The sequence below is a fragment of the Aquila chrysaetos genome, chromosome 2 (genome assembly GCF_900496995.4).
Source record: "Aquila chrysaetos chrysaetos chromosome 2, bAquChr1.4, whole genome shotgun sequence".
Taxonomy (NCBI): Eukaryota; Metazoa; Chordata; class Aves; order Accipitriformes; family Accipitridae; genus Aquila; species Aquila chrysaetos.
Genome location: NC_044005.1, coordinates 18461131 through 18479256, shown reverse-complemented (window position 1 = coordinate 18479256; position 18126 = coordinate 18461131). Strand labels below are relative to the sequence as shown.

Below are 18126 nucleotides of genomic sequence, written 5' to 3'. Positions count from 1 at the left end.
CTTCTGTAGCATCATTTCCAAAAATGCACTCAAGGCAAAGCAGACTGCCATTCTCAGGAGAACATGGACTTTACTGAGGGGCTGGCATGCATGTAAAAATAAACTTTCTTCTCCCTGTACTAGAAAGCCAACTCTCCAACATCTCAACAACCCTACTTGCTTTGGAAGCTTTCCAGTCACATCTTTCTGTACATGCTATCGGATATATATTTTATAAGCGGCTTTTCTCGGTTAGAACACTCCTGTTCCAAGCTTATTCCATTAATACTTCATGTGAAAATAAACCTCTCCGCATTTCAAGAAAACAACAGTTCCCTGGCAACAATTAGTGGAAACTGTTGTCATTAGTATTTTACTTTGGAGAACTAAAAAGGGGGGGAGGGGACCCTCAATTCTCCTTCACAGGCTTCACTAAAACACACGGCTCAAAGGACAGTTTTCTTCTCCAAAGTAGAAGATTTCAAATATCAATTCCCAGAGAGTTGGGGGAAAAAGGAAAAACAAAACAGCAGCCGAGACCATTGTAACTACCACAATCAGCTGTTCCACATCGGAAAACATGTTGTCCTCCATATCCCACTGCTATTAAAAAATGTGCAGCTTGAAATACAATGACTAATTCCACTTTTATAGCCAACTGACTAGAACATCTTTCTAAGATGAAAGAGAGCATTAGTGTTCATTTGAACCAAAAAATACCCACTGAAAATAGGAAATCTTCGCTATTTTAAAATGAAAAAATACAAGCGAGAGCTCTAGGAAAGCTTGGGTGTGGAAGTGCTTGAAACAGCTTTGAAGTCACGAGAAATGCAAAGGCTCCAAACTTTGTCACACAAAGACCGAACTGGCAATTTGTCAGAAGCCAAAGGGCTGCAGCTAATTATTCTGGATTTGCATAGCTTGTGAAACAAAAATAAATGCATGTCCCCATCAGAGGCACTTGTGATGATTTCCACTTCACTGCACATGTTTTCAATCTTACATTCTTCAAACTAAGCCAAACAGATTTTTCCTGAAAAACAAGGTAGATGGAGATGTTCTCTCTCCCTCACCAGCGTACAAAGTCATAAGAAACTGCATACCTTACTGGCTAAAGAACCACTGACAATTTTCAATTCTAAATTTGGCCCTATGCTAATTTGGGGGATGGAGGGGTGAAATTGAACAAAACAAAGTTTTTATTAAAAAAGATCAGAAACAGCTTTACCTTTTACAAACTACCTAAACCCCTTCTTTCCTATATTCCATTATAGAAAACAGATTTTTTTTTTTTAATAGTAAATGCCTCATCAGACAACCACCACAACTTCAGAGGCAGCCTTTCCCTTGATACAATGATGAAAGAATTTATTAAGAAATGCTTCAATTTAAGCATTTACTGGCAAGTCACCCCAATGCCAGTGTATGAGCTGCTTTGCCTCAGCTTTGCCAGCTGCTGCCTGCCCAGTAACTGCCTGCAGGCCATGGCAGATGGGCTTCAGTCATGTTTGTCACCTGTTCAGAGCATCTCCGCTCCTCCTCTGGCTACCAGCTCAAGCCACTCCAGCTGAGCAGGCAGCTGTGAGGGGTGGCAAGAGCTGGCAAGAAAGGGGAGGTACGTAACTGCCACAGGAACCGCAAAAGCATTACATTCAGAATACTTTAAATGCAGCCTTAATATTAAATGCAGCTGAATTGGTGCTGTCATTCACTGAAAGAAAGCCAGCAACACCAGGTCTGCTGACCACCTTCAATTGCTCTTCCCTTCCTTTTGGGCCCCACACAGCAGTACAGGGAAGCCCCAACGCTGGGCAGCATGTGGCCCCATGCCTCTTCTGAGACAGCGGCAGCTGGAACTCCTGTCCCGCAGGTTTGCCAGCACAGCTCCCAATAGACTGGGGCTGGTACAGCAACAGGTTCCCTAGGGGAGCTTGGGTACATCCTTCAGTCTTCCCTCCTGCAAAACTGGAACAAGAGCACTTCCTTACCTCACAGGGTACAAACAAGTAAGCACCCTAATACAAAAAGCAGCCTGACACTGAGGTGATGCCTACTTAAAAAAATAAAGCAAGTGACCTGCCACAAGGTAAGAGATATAGCACAGTATTCTGTTAAGAGCCCGTATTTAAAAGCCAAGACGACATTTGGGTTTTTCTTGTAATATAACACTGGTTTGTAGCTGCCCCACTGACTTGGATTTAAGCTCCAGAAAGCAAATCTAGATCCAAAACATTGCCAGATCTTAAAGATGCTGCTACTCCGAGTTCTGCCACTGCCCACTGGAAAAACAGAAAAGAGCTAACCCATTTATACTCCCAAATGTTTGGGTGCAGGCTCAGGCTCATGCTGTCTTTGGAAAGTTCATAATCTTTAAAGCTTTTTATTTAATTCATCTACTGTACTATCTTTTAGGCCAGATAGCTTGATGGGTGTTACTCAGTTGTACTATATAATGTCACACATTTCAGCTCCTGTGCATTGAGTCCACAGTGAATTCTCATTATGTTAATCAGTATTTCTTAAAAAACCCTATTACTTATCACCACACAAGTTGAGAGGTTCTTTGTGTTCAGTGTGATGCTTGAATAATGTCTTACCACTGGATAAAGGAGCATGACTGCTTAGCATCCCACTGCCATTCCTATTCTTCCATTACTTCTCTTTGGAGGATGTGCATGTTCCCCCACTTAATGAAAACAGAAAGCTGGAACCACTCTTTCTGCTGGAACTGGAAGTCTGAGACAAGACAAAACACAGAACTTGAACACAAGTCACAGAACATTAATTGCTGTCTATAGCAGCAGCTTGCTGATAATCTGTATGGCACAATTAGCCTTAAGATAGCAAAATAAGAGGATTTCACTGGTGTAGGTAAAGAATAGAGGACCATTGTAATTCCTTACTGCAGGAAGGAAACAGAAGTCGCACAGGTGCTTATTTGAAGACTTTGAAGACTTCCCTTTAGTAGTAGGAAATTCTTTCCTGCTCCTGTGAAACATCTTTGGAAAAGAATAATCTGACACCTGTTCACAAAAATCAGCCCATACCAGTCCATTGTGGTTTGCTATCTGGAAGCCAGTAACTGTACCTTACCTTCTGACTTGCTACTTATTATTGGAAAGCATGTCTACATTCAGAAAAAAAATTGAATTTATGTAAAGAAGAAAATAGATAAACAGCCTGTGTATTTTTGTGTTTTGAGTTACTTGTCTATTGTCAGGTGTAAAAGCTAGTTTCTCTTGAACAGGATAGGTTCTTTAAAGGAGGAGAAGGGGAAACAAATCAAAGAAACACTGCTGCTCAACACAGGAAAACAATATTCCCTCTGTCAAATAAACTTTGTCCAGCAGATCGACACCAAGACATCCTCCACCTAGAAGCAGGGCTAGTGGGACAGATCATGCGAGGTCATTCAAGCAAAGCTTTCTAGTAATACTGGATGGAGAAAGCGCTCATTTCTGATACATGCCCTACTGGCTACAAGTACATGCATCGGGATATATGAAGCAACACACAAGTGATAGGCAAGGGGTGATCACACACAGCCATCCATTCTGCTCTAGCAGAGCAGCAGGCATCAGTGTTTCAGGTATGCCTTTGGGGCACAGATTCCCAGTATAGGTTAGTCTGACATCTCAACTATGCCGCGAAATTTGAGACCATAAAGTACTTCTACACAAAATCCTTTCTAGTTCTGTCCAAATGTTTCCCCAAATGTTCTTCCAATAAAGAAATCCTTTCCAGTCATTTTGTGTCTATCTGATGACTAGCCATTAAGCTACACAAACATCCGAAGACTAACAGGTAACCCATGGAAAGACAGCAACTTTAATCTACAAGGTAAAATGGAATTTGCCCTCTGTTCAGCTAATCGGTGTATCATTGAATTCAGCTCATACAAGCACCTTGCTGCCTAAATGTGCAGTGCAGGCGCAAGGCACATTTAACAAACGCAGACATTGGACTGTAATACACTGGGGTATTATTAAAATAATAGTATCCCCTACACAGTGACACAAATATAGGCTAGTTTTCTCCCTCTGCTACTTGAAGCTGTGCTTCGCAAATGCTGGTTTGTATCTAACAATCTGGAGATGCTATTATCACAACTGATGAAAGAAGCTGCTCCTTAGCTCTGAGCAACAGGAGGTACAAGTATGCAAGATGACGCTGTAGTGGTGAACAGTTAAATGCAGCCAGTAAAGTATATGCCCTTTTTCCTTGGAATACCCTGCAGCTCTCAGACAACCACACATACCTGAAAGACATATTCTCCAGTTTAACCAGCAATGAGAATTTTTTAAAGCCTTTTCTGATAGTGGATTCTTTAAAATAACATGGGCTGATTTTTCAATTATTTTTTTTTTAAAGTGCTTTTCTCCTATTCCCTACTGGTGTTGAGAAGCACCTTTCACACAGACTTAAGAGCAGCCTCAACTATCAGTGGCTAACACCCCATTTTCCTCCTCTCTGTCCTCTCTATTGAAGCAGTTTCATCTCTGCTACTGAGATACGAGAATACAAGTGTGAGGAACACACTGACCACCTTAGACTGCAAAATGAGCACTAGGTAAGCATCAGCCAGACTGAAACCTATGACACACAGCTCTTCTAAGTACACAAAATAAGCCAGAAGGAAAGAGCATGCTCCCTCTTCAATCTTTTAGGGCTATAGTGCTCTATGTTACAGCTGTCACGTAACATAATTCCCTTCCCAAGTTGCCATCATCCTTTAAGTAACATCTTGTGTTAAATATGACCATTCAGACCTGGGAAAGAACAAATGTAGCCAACACCTGAACTATCTATAGATGGTCTATAACTCCAAGGCACTTTAGTATCATTTCTCTGCTCACTAGGTTACAAGAACATTCCTTGCGCCATAGCTTTTTTCAAAGGCCAGCTCCTGTTTCTGTTAAGCCTGACTGTCCACAAATGCAATAAACACAGAGTAACATTGCCTAATCAACTATCAGATCTTATTAACAGACACAAGAAAAGCCTAACTGCATTCCCACTTTCACCAAACTGCATTCCCACTTTCACCAGGGCACCTGTTGAGTTAAGACTAGATGGGCTTAACACATGCTTCACAAAAGGGGGATCCTCTTTTTCCAAAAACAGTATCCGTAGCAGAGAATTGAATGAAAAAGAAAGAAAAATAATTAAGCCCAGGTCATGTTGACATCTAAATGACAGCATTTAAAATCAGTAAGCCTTCTTTATAAGAAAATAGAGGGCAAAAAAATCAAATATATTTTTTACTCACCTGTACTACTTCTACTCCTCTTTTCCTGGAAAAGAAAAAAAAGGGGGAATGGTTAATGTTGGAAACATGGGGAAAATGTAAAAACAAACACTAATGGAAAAGAATTGCTTCATACTAGAATACAAACAATAAAAATCTACACTAATGAACCTGATTCCAATTCAGGAATGCACTTGTTCAATTCCATTCCCTGCCTAGGAAGCACTTCAGCAGCTTCTGAATCATGGCTTCAGAAGCAACCCAAGATGCATACTAAGCAGCTGCACTGCTGGGACTGATACAGCTGCCAAGTGAGCAGAGGTAGGAAGTGGCTGATGTTAGGGAGGGAGCATCTCAATTTTAGTCAGTTCTACTTTGCTCTTCATTTCTCATCTGTCCTCAGAGTGTGTGACTTGCACCACAGCACATTCCACATGCTTGATAGATCTCTGATTTTGATCCAAAGATACATGCATAAATGTCAGGGAGAATGAACACAGCACCTTGCAGCCATTTATCCTCTTATTTAGAGACTTGTTCTACCCCTGTCATCTTGGTACACAGAATGCTTCGCAGAGCTACACACACAGTGACTCGCATCAGTTGTTCTCTGCTTGAAACCCTTGCCAAGAAATTTTTAAGTTGTCCCATGGCTTGTCTCCATCACAAGCACAAGAATACCCAAGCTGGATCCACAGACCAGCCCTGCAAACAGAATAGGGAAGGGGACAAAGGAAGGGTATAGGCACAGGTCAGGTCCAGAACAGAGAGACTGCCCTGCAGCTGGAGCACCCTGCCCAGATGTGTCATCATATTGCTGCAACTCCATCGCAGTACATCCCCATAGATTCACTGCTCAAGAAAGATGATCTATTTTGGAAGCAGTGCCTCAAAACTACAATTATTTAAAACTCCAGCTCGTGATTGGTACTGCACTGTGTGTGTCAGATGGACCTAACTGTGCTGGCCTCAGCAGATGCAATAACCCCTACATCGTGTAGCAGTGCCCAAAGAAAAGCTAATAAATTACACAAGCAGCCACACAAGCAAACACGTACAGATTCAACCCCATAAAGCAAGTATGCTCCATTGTCCCAGCCCGAGTAAGCATCAAGCTACAGGCTGGGATGGGACTCTATGCATTCATCAGCCCCCAGTGCTGCAGTTTCCTTTGGGAAGAAAGGGACACACACCCAGGCATGTCAGCAGAGAAACAGACACAGCATACTGCAATACCCTGTTCTAGATGGTGGTCAGTCTGGATGTGGGGACACCAGAAAGTGCAATGCCCCATAGTTTAGACACGTCCCTGGACTTCAGTTCAAAGACTTGTAGTCAGTCTGGCTCCTGCAGGAGCAGAGTGCAAATACTTGGGGTTTTTCAGAAAGGCTCACGCCTCTGAACGCTGGTTTGGCCACACAGGGAATAGTTCTAGTAATCCTGAAACACCAAGGATAAGAGACTGGAGTGGCCTACTAATTATACACCAAAATGTCAAGAACTGCAATTGGTAGAGCCAATTTAGGCAGATCTGTAGAGATGGTCATCTACTCTGCTGGTATGAGAACTGAGATTCAGGTACATGCAGCCAGACAATGCTCAGTCACTGCATTTGACAAGTTATCAAGCAAAATAAACCATTTCTGCTCAAGTCTTGAGAGCAGAACTGAATCCCTGGCACAAAGCCCAGCTGTCCCTGCTCCATGCCACCCTCCCAATATATGCAGGCTATTTAAATATGTTAGAACCTTCTCCTCACTTTGAAGACATAGGGAATTTAACTTAAAAATCAAAAGCCTTAGCAAACACAAGACAGGAATCTCTCTTCCTCATTCCCACTAACCCCACATGCGAAAATCAAAGACCCTTTTTGGGGGAGGTCATGGAGCCGGACTGCCTAACTCTGCCCTCAATGCTTTTCTATCTAAGAGCGTCTGTGGTGTTGTCCATAGTCACAACTACTGCACACTGCTGAATACACAATGGCTTCTCCAGTCTTCTGCCCAATACAGTAAGTCTTTCTTTTGGCAAGCCATTACAAAGATGCCCAAAGGGACAGGCGATCAGTCAGCATCTATGACACAAATTGCTCCCTTCTTCCAGTTCACCAGTGTGGAGTTTCTCTGGCCTAGAAGCAGCACTGCACAGCCACAACAGAGAGCTTGTCGTTGCTCAGCAAGAAAATTTAAAAGAAAATGAAACCAAGCACCTCTTGCAGAGAATTTCAAAGCCCTCTTGCAGATCACAGTAGCTTGTAAATGGTGGGTAATTAATATACTGCCATTACAGTGTGGGAAGCATTGCTGCAGACCATCACCTGAGGCTGGCCAGATGCGTTCCAACTGTGTTTTGAGAAGAAAATATGAATCTCCTAGAGAAAGGGTTAATAGCCAAATTGCTGAAACCATGATTTTCACACAGCTAAGCAAGATAAGTAAGAAATATTAGGTGGGGAACGTTTTTTTGTAAATTAGGGCAGCAGCCTACTCAGAAGCATTCCAAGTATTGTAAGCTAAAACTTAAAATAACCAAACCAGCTATATTTTTGCTGTGTCTGCCCTGGAGTAAACAGAACAACTCAAAACTGCCATTGAAATACGCCAGGCTTCAGACAGGACCACTCCAGAGCCCCTGGAAGAATAGAGGCTGATGGCAAAGCCTGCATTTCTTGCCATGCCTGCAAACACGCTTACTAAGCTTTGTTCTACTTTGAAGAAGAAAAATACTTGCAAGCTGATTGCCAAACCCACTTGAGAAAGAGTCAGTCCAAAGGTTTTCTATAATCCCCTCAAAACGGACTTTGCAAATTTACTGGGACTTATCGAAACCAATTGTACTGCCCCAGCAGAAGGGAAGAAGTCAGACCAGCACCCAAGCAGGGAGAGAAGGGGTGCCTGCTGTTGGATGTGATGTCACACACACTTGAAAAGCTATGAGAAGGACGAAGCAATTGCCAAGGTTAGCTTGTAGCACTGGGTCTTCCCCTTTTTCAGAAGGGGGGGTGGTCCCCTTTGGTTACCTGAAACATGAGAACTTTTCATACTTAAACCCAGGGGGACCAGAAACCATAGAAGCATGCATATTTTGAGCATTAGTTAATTTGGAAAAAATACTCTACCAAAATAGCTTTTTCTGAAAATAAGTTATTTTAAAACCAAAAAGTATCCAAACAACCAGGATGTCAAGCAATCACACACCTCAGTTCTGGCATTAGCTGATTCTCCACCTCGAAGATTTCCTATGTCAGTGACTTCAGGCTTTTCAGCCGGGCAGGTCACAGCTGCAGGCTCAGGGCAGCAAGACATCCCTTACGCAACCAAGCATGCAATACCATCTAACCACGCTAACTGCCTCACGTCATATGTGAAAGGGCTTAGGGACAGGCACAGAAAGAAAGCTGATCCTACGCACAAGAAACTCTAGGACCCTCAAAAAGTGAGCAAACAGTGGGAATGAAGCAGGCTGTGGGCCACAAGCAATTCCCCAACAAGGGGCTGTCCGTGCAGGACTCTCAATGGAGACAAGACGGTTGCTGCATTAACTGCTCTGGGAGTCTGACAGAGCCATGGACCAGCCACCACTTCTTCCTGTGGTGCTTAAAAAGCTAGTAAGAAAAATACATCCTACAGCCTTGGTGTATGTTCTTTTAGGCTGTTTCTTTAGCAGAGGACAGGCTTTCCGTTAGCTACGCCGAGACATGTGCCAGAGATGCACTTAACATACATGAGATACTACAACAAACTCCTCTCCCAGCGCAAGCCACAGATGCTTGTATGGGTACGGGAGAGCAGCTCAGATGCAAACAGCAAACTGCAAATTCTGCAGAGAAGCCAGAAAGTTAAGAAAAATTAAGTGAGGGATACAAGAACTTGTCCAGGCTAAGCAGAATGCTTCCAGAGGTACCAATGCCTATGCCAAAGGTGCTGTCTCCCGGGGGCTATTTCACTTGGAGTACTGACCACTACTCGTGTCCCTCATTGTGTTCTCCATGACCCTTCTTTCTTTCCTTGTAGCTTGACACTGAGCCACAGCCTAACAGAGGAAGAGCTCCCATTCCCAGCTGGCCTGGCTGCCTTCCGATATTAGGAAGGTTATACAAAACCCACAGCAAGTCTCTTTTTCTGAGGGGAAAAGAAAGATCATTATTAGCTGTATTTCCCTTATCCCTCCAAAGAGGCAACACAAACAGGTCAAAGAGAGACTGCATCTGCCCGCTTTCATTGAACAGATGTTTGAAAAAGGACAGTTCTAAACTATACTCCCAGAGGTCACTATTTTTAAAATACATTTCATTCCTACAATCATCAGCTCAGAAAAATAAAAAAAAAAAAGGAATTATTAGCAAATGTTAGAAAACGTCTGGGAGAAAAGAAAAGGGGGAAAAGTGTTTGAAGGTGATAAAACTAAACACCTAACTTACAGCAAAGCTTCAATGTCTTCAACTGGCATAGTATGCCTAAAGCTATGGAAACCTATTCAGGTGCAGTACAAATTACTGACTGGTGCTTCATGTGTTCCCTCCCTTCAGCACACAGCTCTGCTGAATCATGCACTCCAACATTTAAAGGAAAAACAGAAACATTTAAGTAACTGCTGCATTAGCCTGCAATATCAAATAAAACCCAGAAGCTTGTTACGGCTTACTAGTTCTATACCTGAAGCCCGTGAACAACTCTACTGGATAATGCAAGCCTCCCCATATGCAATAATGATCAAAATAATTACCATGCAGGTTGACTTCATGTTTAAGTTAGAATGACGTATGGATTTAGACAAGAATTCAATATCAAGTGCATAAAAGCACACTAATTGGTGTTTTGGAATCAATGTTTTACCACAGCCTCAAACTATGTAGAATAGTTGGCTTTCAGGGTTGGGTGTTTTGTTTGTTTTTTTTTAACATCCAAAGTAAACAGTTTGGACTAATTCCCCATAGCATTTAGGACCTGAACATTATAGTGAGTGACAGTCGAAAGAGAAAATGACTATCTGGTCATATATCATAGCCATGGTTAAGTAACATATTTTTGCTGTCTGGTCTGAGTGACAGATTGAAAAATGCCAAACAGAATTTACAATTTCAAAAGTAAAAGGCAATCTTTGTATCTGTTTTAATAGCCTAAGAAGTTATTAGTGCATGCAGTGAAGTTCATTTTCTCATAGGAGAATGTTTCACCTCCAAAACGTCCCACGTAAAAAAGTGGCAAATATTAATAACAATGTATTGCTTTGATATAAAAAACAAGAGCATTTTCCCAGAAAAGCAATACAGTGGCATCAAAGGGAGTTGTATAAACATTAATGCATCAGAGCAAACACCTGCAGCCACTAAGACTTTCCACCACACTGAAATTATGAGACATGGAGGAAGGCACCAGGCAAGCAATACCAAAGCAAAATGGCCTTGCAGACAGCCCCTTTCTCCTCCTGGCACAAAGGCAACCTCAGCTCATTTGCCTTAGTTTTTCCATTAGCAGAATACCCTGCATTTCTGTTGTTAAATATTTTTGAGGATCCTTGCTTTTATTATTTTTCATCACTGATGGACTCCACCTTACTGTCTATCAGGGAAGCAAGCAAGTGGCAACCTCAACACGGGGGTGCTTGCTGTCCAGGGGCCCTGGCTCGGAGCCACAGCCATCAGTGCACGTGGAAGTTAACTGACAGCATCTGAAACATGGCAAGACTCAACTGTAACATGGGTATTTTTTGTGGTTTGGTTTTTTGCACACAGACCATCAAGCAGGCAATTAATCAGAGTTAATTTTACCAATTTATATCCAACTATTCTTACCTTTCAGCAAGCTTTTCCCCTTCAGTAATCAGTATTTTGGAAAGCTTTATGACTGAAATGGATCAAAAGCTGGCATTTGGGGGAGGGAGTGCTCAATTTTCTCAGTCTGTAAAGCATCATCGATCCAAAGGAGAAGGGAAATAAAGTGCACCTTTATAATCCAGTAGGAACAGATAACATAGCATGGGGGAGAAAAGGTCTCACTTAAAACTCTTAAGTGCTCTTTAGATGGGCTGAAAAAAACCCAAGACTTTGGGCTGATAGAGAAGACCTTTTAAGTAGAAAAAAAAAAAAAATATCAGAGAGGGTAGCCACATTTGTGCATTTCTTCCTTGTTTTTATAAACAGGGAATGGTCCAAGCAATAGGACCCCTGATACATCAGACACTACAACACTGTAAGTGTCTTTCACACCACCACCCCATTCACACATGACATTTGGTAGAACCATCTGATCTTCTCCACATCTTCAAAGCACTGTATCATCCCATTTACAGCTATAAAAGTGCTTCTTAAGAGAGTGCTGTACAGAACAAAGTGCCCTAAAAGGGACTAGAAAATAAGAGAGGATCTTCGTAGGGCAGCAGCAGCATCACTCCAGTATTCACCTGCAGCACCACAATGCTTCCACATCCCACAAATTCCCACCACAACACACACAAACATTCACCAGCATCTCCCAGCAAAGATCCAGCTAGAAAGCCACTAACCCCTTATCCTGCAAGAGCAATGACAAAGTGAAGCATCCAACATCATGATTTCAGAGGTTTAAGTAGCAGGGAGGAAAAAACCATGAAAGAAAGAAACCAGACACTGTAAGCAGTAACTAGAGGAAATAAATCGCCTTTAGTCACTAAATATCAATACAAAGTTTCAGTAATGGTTTCATGAAACATTACAGGGCTACTAATTTCAGTATTAAAAAACAGATATTGGGATATACTGATTTTATTTCCGCAAGTTATAAAAGCCATAAAGTCAGTAAATACAAACTCAAAAGGATCTGTTTTCTTTTTAAACTAGGCATTTAAGATGGATCAGTGCTGCTGAGCTCTGCCAGACTCTTTTCTTGGAACTAGTGACCCCAGGTTCTGGGAGCTCATACTCGCTGCTTTCCCACCAGGGACACAAAACCTTTAACCACAGTCTTTTGAGAAAGAAAAAAACCAAAAAAAAAAAAAAAAAAAAAAACCACACACCCCAAAAACAAACAAAAAAAAAACCAAAACAAAAAAACTGAAGAGCCATCAGTGGGAAGAAGGAATGATTTACAGCTGCACAGAAAAATTATTAAAGGCAATGAGTTATTCATCCTACCAGACATTCAGAGACATATTTAGTACCTGATGACAATTATAAGCAATTGGGCAGGGTTCAGCCTTCAGCCATAGGCTTACACCACCAGACATTATCAGATTCAGTTCCCAGCTATGGCAGGCAGCCACACCATGTGATCTCTTTATAACCTTATTAAAAACCATCTTCAAACCAAGCTGTTTTGGCACCGTATCTTCCATTACAAGACATTAATTTCCCAAAGGTCAGAGTCCTTCAAATTTGCAGGCTAAATTGTTCCAGCATCATACTTTGGCTTCAATAAACTGCTTGCTTCCTTAAGTGCTGCAAAGAACACGCATGTCCTTTCTGCTCCCAGCTCCCTTTGTCTCCCCACGACCCCGGTCACCCCAGTGTTAATATGACCCTCTGCAAGAAGCAAACACATGACCCATCCCTTTCAAAAGTCTTTCTAAGGTCACGAGGCACTGGCGATGACTGAGAGAGACCTGAGAAGAGGCAGCATAATCACAAGGCAGAAGACAGTATCCCTTCGGGGACAGATATGGTATTTATGTTTTACATATATATACATATTAAAACTCTTACTGCAGAAGCTATTAGAGGCTTCTAGAAACATATGAACATATTTACATTTTATGAACAAAACGAACAATAACCTCACACTAACAGGTTTATAATCTGAAGGATGCTTAATATTGCATACTTGCTCTCCAGTGCCATGATACGTTCAATTAGCTGTCATGCTGAGGCAGAAGTTTTCCGCATGTGTTGATAAAACTTCTTGGTACTATAACCACAAAACAAATATTTTATTCTCTGAAATCAACTTTCCTAAAATTTACATTTTATATTATTCTTAGCAACTCTCCTTCCATATTCATTTAAGCCAGCAGTTACAAATTATTAGTGTCTTATTCTGTTAAATCACAAAGTAAGTCACTAGTCAGCAAATAAGATTCCAAAACCTTCCATTGCCAGTGGGGCCCCGAAATCAGGTGTGCAGACTTTCCTCAAGGGAATCTTCACGCAACTTGGGCAAGAAGAGCAATCCCCTATTCACTAACAGGTACCTTAGTTAGCAGATTGGTATTTTGTTTACTTCTGACTTTCCAGATATCGCCAAATTGTAGGAAAAACTATATCCCACTTCTTAACATGTATTACGCTGAAGTAGGAAGGCAGATATTAGTGTCTCCTCAACTCCTCCAGTACTAAATTGGAATGTAAGGCAAATAAAACCATACTGAAAGACTTGCCATGAAAAGCTACCTACACTGAAGCTAGAAGGACGACTCACGTTGACTCAATGGATGAAGATTTCATCCGTGTCATTTCTGGATAACACTGCTAGAACTGCTCCAGCCTGAAAGCTAATGGGAAATGGATACTTCCACTTCTTCCCTGCACCAACACTGGATCCAATAAGCAGACAGTATTTTTCAGTTTTCCAGATGACATGAGTCATCACCTTTTTCATTTTGAAGAAGAGAACACCCTAAGTGCTCAAAAAGCACAATGTAACGGTAAGCAACTCCGCAAAATGGCATTAAAAAGGGCTGCCAGAAAAATGCCATTTTAAGAAAGTTAACAAGAAATTAGGATGGTCAGTCACAAATAGTCACATGAAAAAGAGCAGTAAATGTAAAGAAACACTCAACGACCCTGCTGGCAGTTAACTGGAAGTATTTACTGTCAGGAAATACCCTGAAGCTCCTGTGGCTACAGCTAACAGATTTCTTACGCAGAAGCTCCTAAGAGGACTTATAGACAAGGGAACACTCAGCTACAAAAGTGCTGCAACCTGGAAGTGCAGGGCTGCAGGTTCAGTTCAGGCTTAAAGTTTCTCCCCTATGAAGCGCCACCATCTTGGGAATCTCCTTGTCATGGCAGAGACAGCTGGCAGCACACAAATACTGCAATGACAGACTGATACAGCTTTATGTTTATAGTCTATGCCAGCTGCATTTTGATACCCCTCAGTAAGCTTTGTCCAGCAATATGCAGAATTCCTCCTACCTTTGCACAGGTCTTTCTAACTTTATGCTCAGACAGTTCTCAAACCAAACTAGCTAACAGTATTAGTCAAATGCCTATTCTCTTAGACTGAGATACCATCGCATCTGAAGTCAGTTGCGGTACCACTCCTCTGAACTCTACCCATAATTATGTCGGCCTCTGCATTGCTTCTGAGCAGTATCAACTCTTGAACAAAGAGGTTTACCAGTAAATCCTTGGACTGCACCAGACAAGATAATCAAGCTTCCTGCCTGTCTGCCTCCTTTCAAAGACCACATCTTTTGCAACAGGAACTAAGAATTAACAAGTGCTGAAGCAATGCACGGAGAGTTGAATCAACGCACACATTTACGCTTCTGCCTACCTACCTATAAATCTATCTAGGAACTGGAGCCTCAGCTAGCCTTAAACTCCTCAGCTCAGGTACTAAGAGCTATTTTACTGTGGCAGCACACAGCTTAGTGCACACTGCAGCGCTCACCTGAGGATGTAGCCAGCTTCTGGGTTTTGCAGCCAAACTTTATTATTTCACTCTTGAAATCCCCTGAACTTGTTTGTTTAAAACTATATCACTGGTATCTTCTTGTACTACAGTCAAAGCTAGACTGAACTGTAGACCCATTCTGACTGGAAAAGAAAAACAGGACAAGAAGGGCAGAGCAGGGGTAAGAAGAGAATAGATCTTTTTGTTCCAGCATGGGCAAAGCTGTCAAGGTGAGTGGGGAAAAAAAACTAGTCCACCCCACATCTGTACTGGAAAGCCAACAAAATCAGGTTGGTCTTACAGATACCCATTTAGGAAGAGAGTGGCTCTCAGAAATAAAAGATTTAAGCCAGATGCAAGCAAGCCTTGGTTTATTCTGGGGCTTCCTTTAGGCTCCTGCCTCACTGTTCATTGTGACCCCCAATATAAAGTTCTTACTGTTCAGTAAGTGTTTTAGTTTTTAACTTAGGTACAGCAAGGCTAGTAAAACCTGCTTTATAGAAAGCTTTCTCTCAGAATTGTAACAACTACCAATGTCCCCCTATTAAAACAGCTACCTCCCATGTTTTGGTTAATCAAATATATTCAAGGTTTCTGGGGTTTTTATAAGGCAAGATGAGGTTTACATAGGGACAGTATACATTTTTTCCCTTCATTTGAACAATACAGAATCATGACATACATTAAGACACCCAGAAAGTTATTTCATTAGTCATTTTAGACTTAAGCACTATCAGATTTAAGCATCAAATGATTCTTCTCTATTATTGCAGATAAGCTGTCTGAATCACAAATATTGGTTTACCAGTATTAATGCAAATGGCATACTGTTATCAGCTACCAAGCAAGGTTAAAGAAACAATACAGGGATTTGGGCTGATAATATAAATCTAGCTATATTTATATATATATATATATATGTATGTATCTCACTACATCTATCTATCTAGAGAAAGGGATCTTCAGATTAAATACATTTATGTCATGCCCTATATATAAGCCCTCCCAATACCTCCCTGTTCTATCTGGACAGGGAGAATTCAGATTGAAGTAGTACATCATCTGGTAAGCTAACCTACAACGTGCATAACCCTATTGACAACAATTGTCTTTTTTCGGAAGAGGAAAGCGAAGGAACAGAAGAGAAAAGATGACAAAAGGTAAAATGGTTCGGTCTCTCAAGCTCACATAAGAATTTTGAGTGCCCAACCTATCTCAGCTTACAGTAAGCAGAATTTCTGAAAGTGCCTGGCAACTGCCCTCTAAGAATCTGACCCCTTCAGGACTTTTCTTAGTTTTAGGTATCTACCATAGTCACTTCTAACAATCTTATTGGAGCTTGCACACAACTACCTGGCAAAAGCATACACAAAAAGAAACCATATTCAAAACAATCATTTACCAGAACCATTATCCACAGTTTGTCTTAACTAGACTGTAATCTCTCTAAGCACTGCATTTGTAAAGCATCCCACACCACTGACCTGGAGAACTACCACAGCACTCTGGGGTTCTAGCAATGCAAGTAACTCTGATAGCAAATAATGATTCAAGAAAACAGTGTGTCTTTGAGTCTCTGGGAGGTTTGCAGTGAGCTTGTGGGTCTCCTACCAAGTTGATGTTCAGCATATTGAGATCACTTTGAGGCTTTTGTTATAACAGCATAGAGGCTCTGAAGAAGAAATTTTGTCATAATCTGTGAAATCCCAAGAATGAATTAAGAGTGTCCAAGGGTGGGTGAGGGCAGGGGTCAGAAATCTCCTACCTACAAATGCCTTTCTACAAAAAGCATAGGTATGGCAAGCCAACCTAAAAAGCCCTCTGTCTGCTAGATTCTCACACACCAATCAAAGTTCAGAATTCAGTTTCTTAAACAAAATAAATTAAAAAACAAAAACAAAACCAAAAAACTTAAAGTAGACTTGTGCATAGGCTACAAGCTGCCACTTCCACACCCCTCCCTCTGCCCCCTCCCCATCACCTCTCTCCAGCACGCTACAGGTGCTCCATTCACTTTCGTAAATCTTATCTGCATTCCCACCTTTTACCCAAATAAAAGTGCTCTAGTGGCTTGCCTTGACATTCTGAGGAGCTTCAGCTGATATCATCTTCAACATAAGCATGCTACACAAAGACCATCAGTCCAGTATGGCCAGTGAGAGGAGGCTCTGCTGGGCCCCAGGCTGGTGCTGCAGGTCTCCTGCACACCACAAGGGAGAATGAACGCACACCTCCACTCTGCTAAAACCAAGGGGTACAGAGAGAATAGCATGTCTGCCAAGCCAACCTTCATCTAGAAATGGCTTTTAGTCCACTAACCCCGAAACCAAATGCTGTACATCCACTGCAACTTTCCAAGACTTTGGCAAACAGCCTTGCATAAACCTTTTGGGAGTTTTTATAGAGGCCAGACACCCACTGAGACATGCATGAAATGTGTAATACACAATTTTTTTTTCACTTCTTGGATCTCTCAAGGAAACTGGGCATTTTTTGGCAGACATTAGAGACGTATTTAAGTTCAGCAACTTGCCATGCAAAAATGAGTTTATTCATCTCCAGCCAGGCTTCAAGAAAGATATATAGGTGTCTGGGGCTTTTTCCTTCATGCAAAACTTCATTATACAAACAAGAGAAAGTTAACACAAGAAAGTTAACATGTCTGCTCACTGAAGAAACCTGATTGCAACTTTTTTTTATCCCTCCATAAGGGATGGCCCTAATGTTTTGGCACTGTACAAGTCAGACACCAAGTCTCCCTCAAGTTTCATTAGCTTTGAGAGCACTTGTATTTCTTGTCTCCTACATTCACCAAGTGACCACTGTTTGCATATGCAAAGAACAAATTTTCCTCTTCATTTATGGAACCAGAGTCAGTCCCAAATAAAAAGCTGGCTAAAAGCAGTTCTAGTATCATCTGAAACTGGGTTTTACCTTTATTTCACTATGCAGCTCCCCCTAATAAACACTGTATGAACCATGTCAACAGAAAACAGAAAACCACCTGGAATCTAAAAAGTGCAATTCTGCAGCCTTGTACCCTATTCGAGACGAAAAAGATGTTCACCAGAAAATATCTGGTGTACAGATATTGTACCAGTACAAATCAAAGAAACATGAGCTGGATTGCTTTTCTCCATTTGAACAGATTCAGATGCCAATACCAATAATAGGAAATTCCTTCCCCTGCAACTGACTCTTCTGTTTGAGTTTATATCAACATAGATCAAAGAAAAATTATTTTACTTTATTTGGAAGCCTCATTAGAGAGGCTTGCAATAAAATGAAAGTTTGGCTTCCAACAAG

General features: G+C 41.5%; 1 protein-coding gene across 3 annotated transcripts in view; it reads right to left on the bottom strand.

Annotated features, from left to right (window-relative positions):
- ITPK1 (inositol-tetrakisphosphate 1-kinase) overlaps positions 1-18126 on the bottom strand; it is a 157911-nt gene that overhangs the window by 115821 nt on the left and 23964 nt on the right. For all 3 annotated transcript variants that reach the window (XM_030033605.2, XM_041122042.1, XM_041122040.1), the window contains exon 2: positions 5249-5273. In XM_030033605.2, the coding sequence (XP_029889465.1) occupies positions 5249-5273 (25 nt within the window). The remainder of the gene's footprint in view (positions 1-5248; positions 5274-18126) is intronic.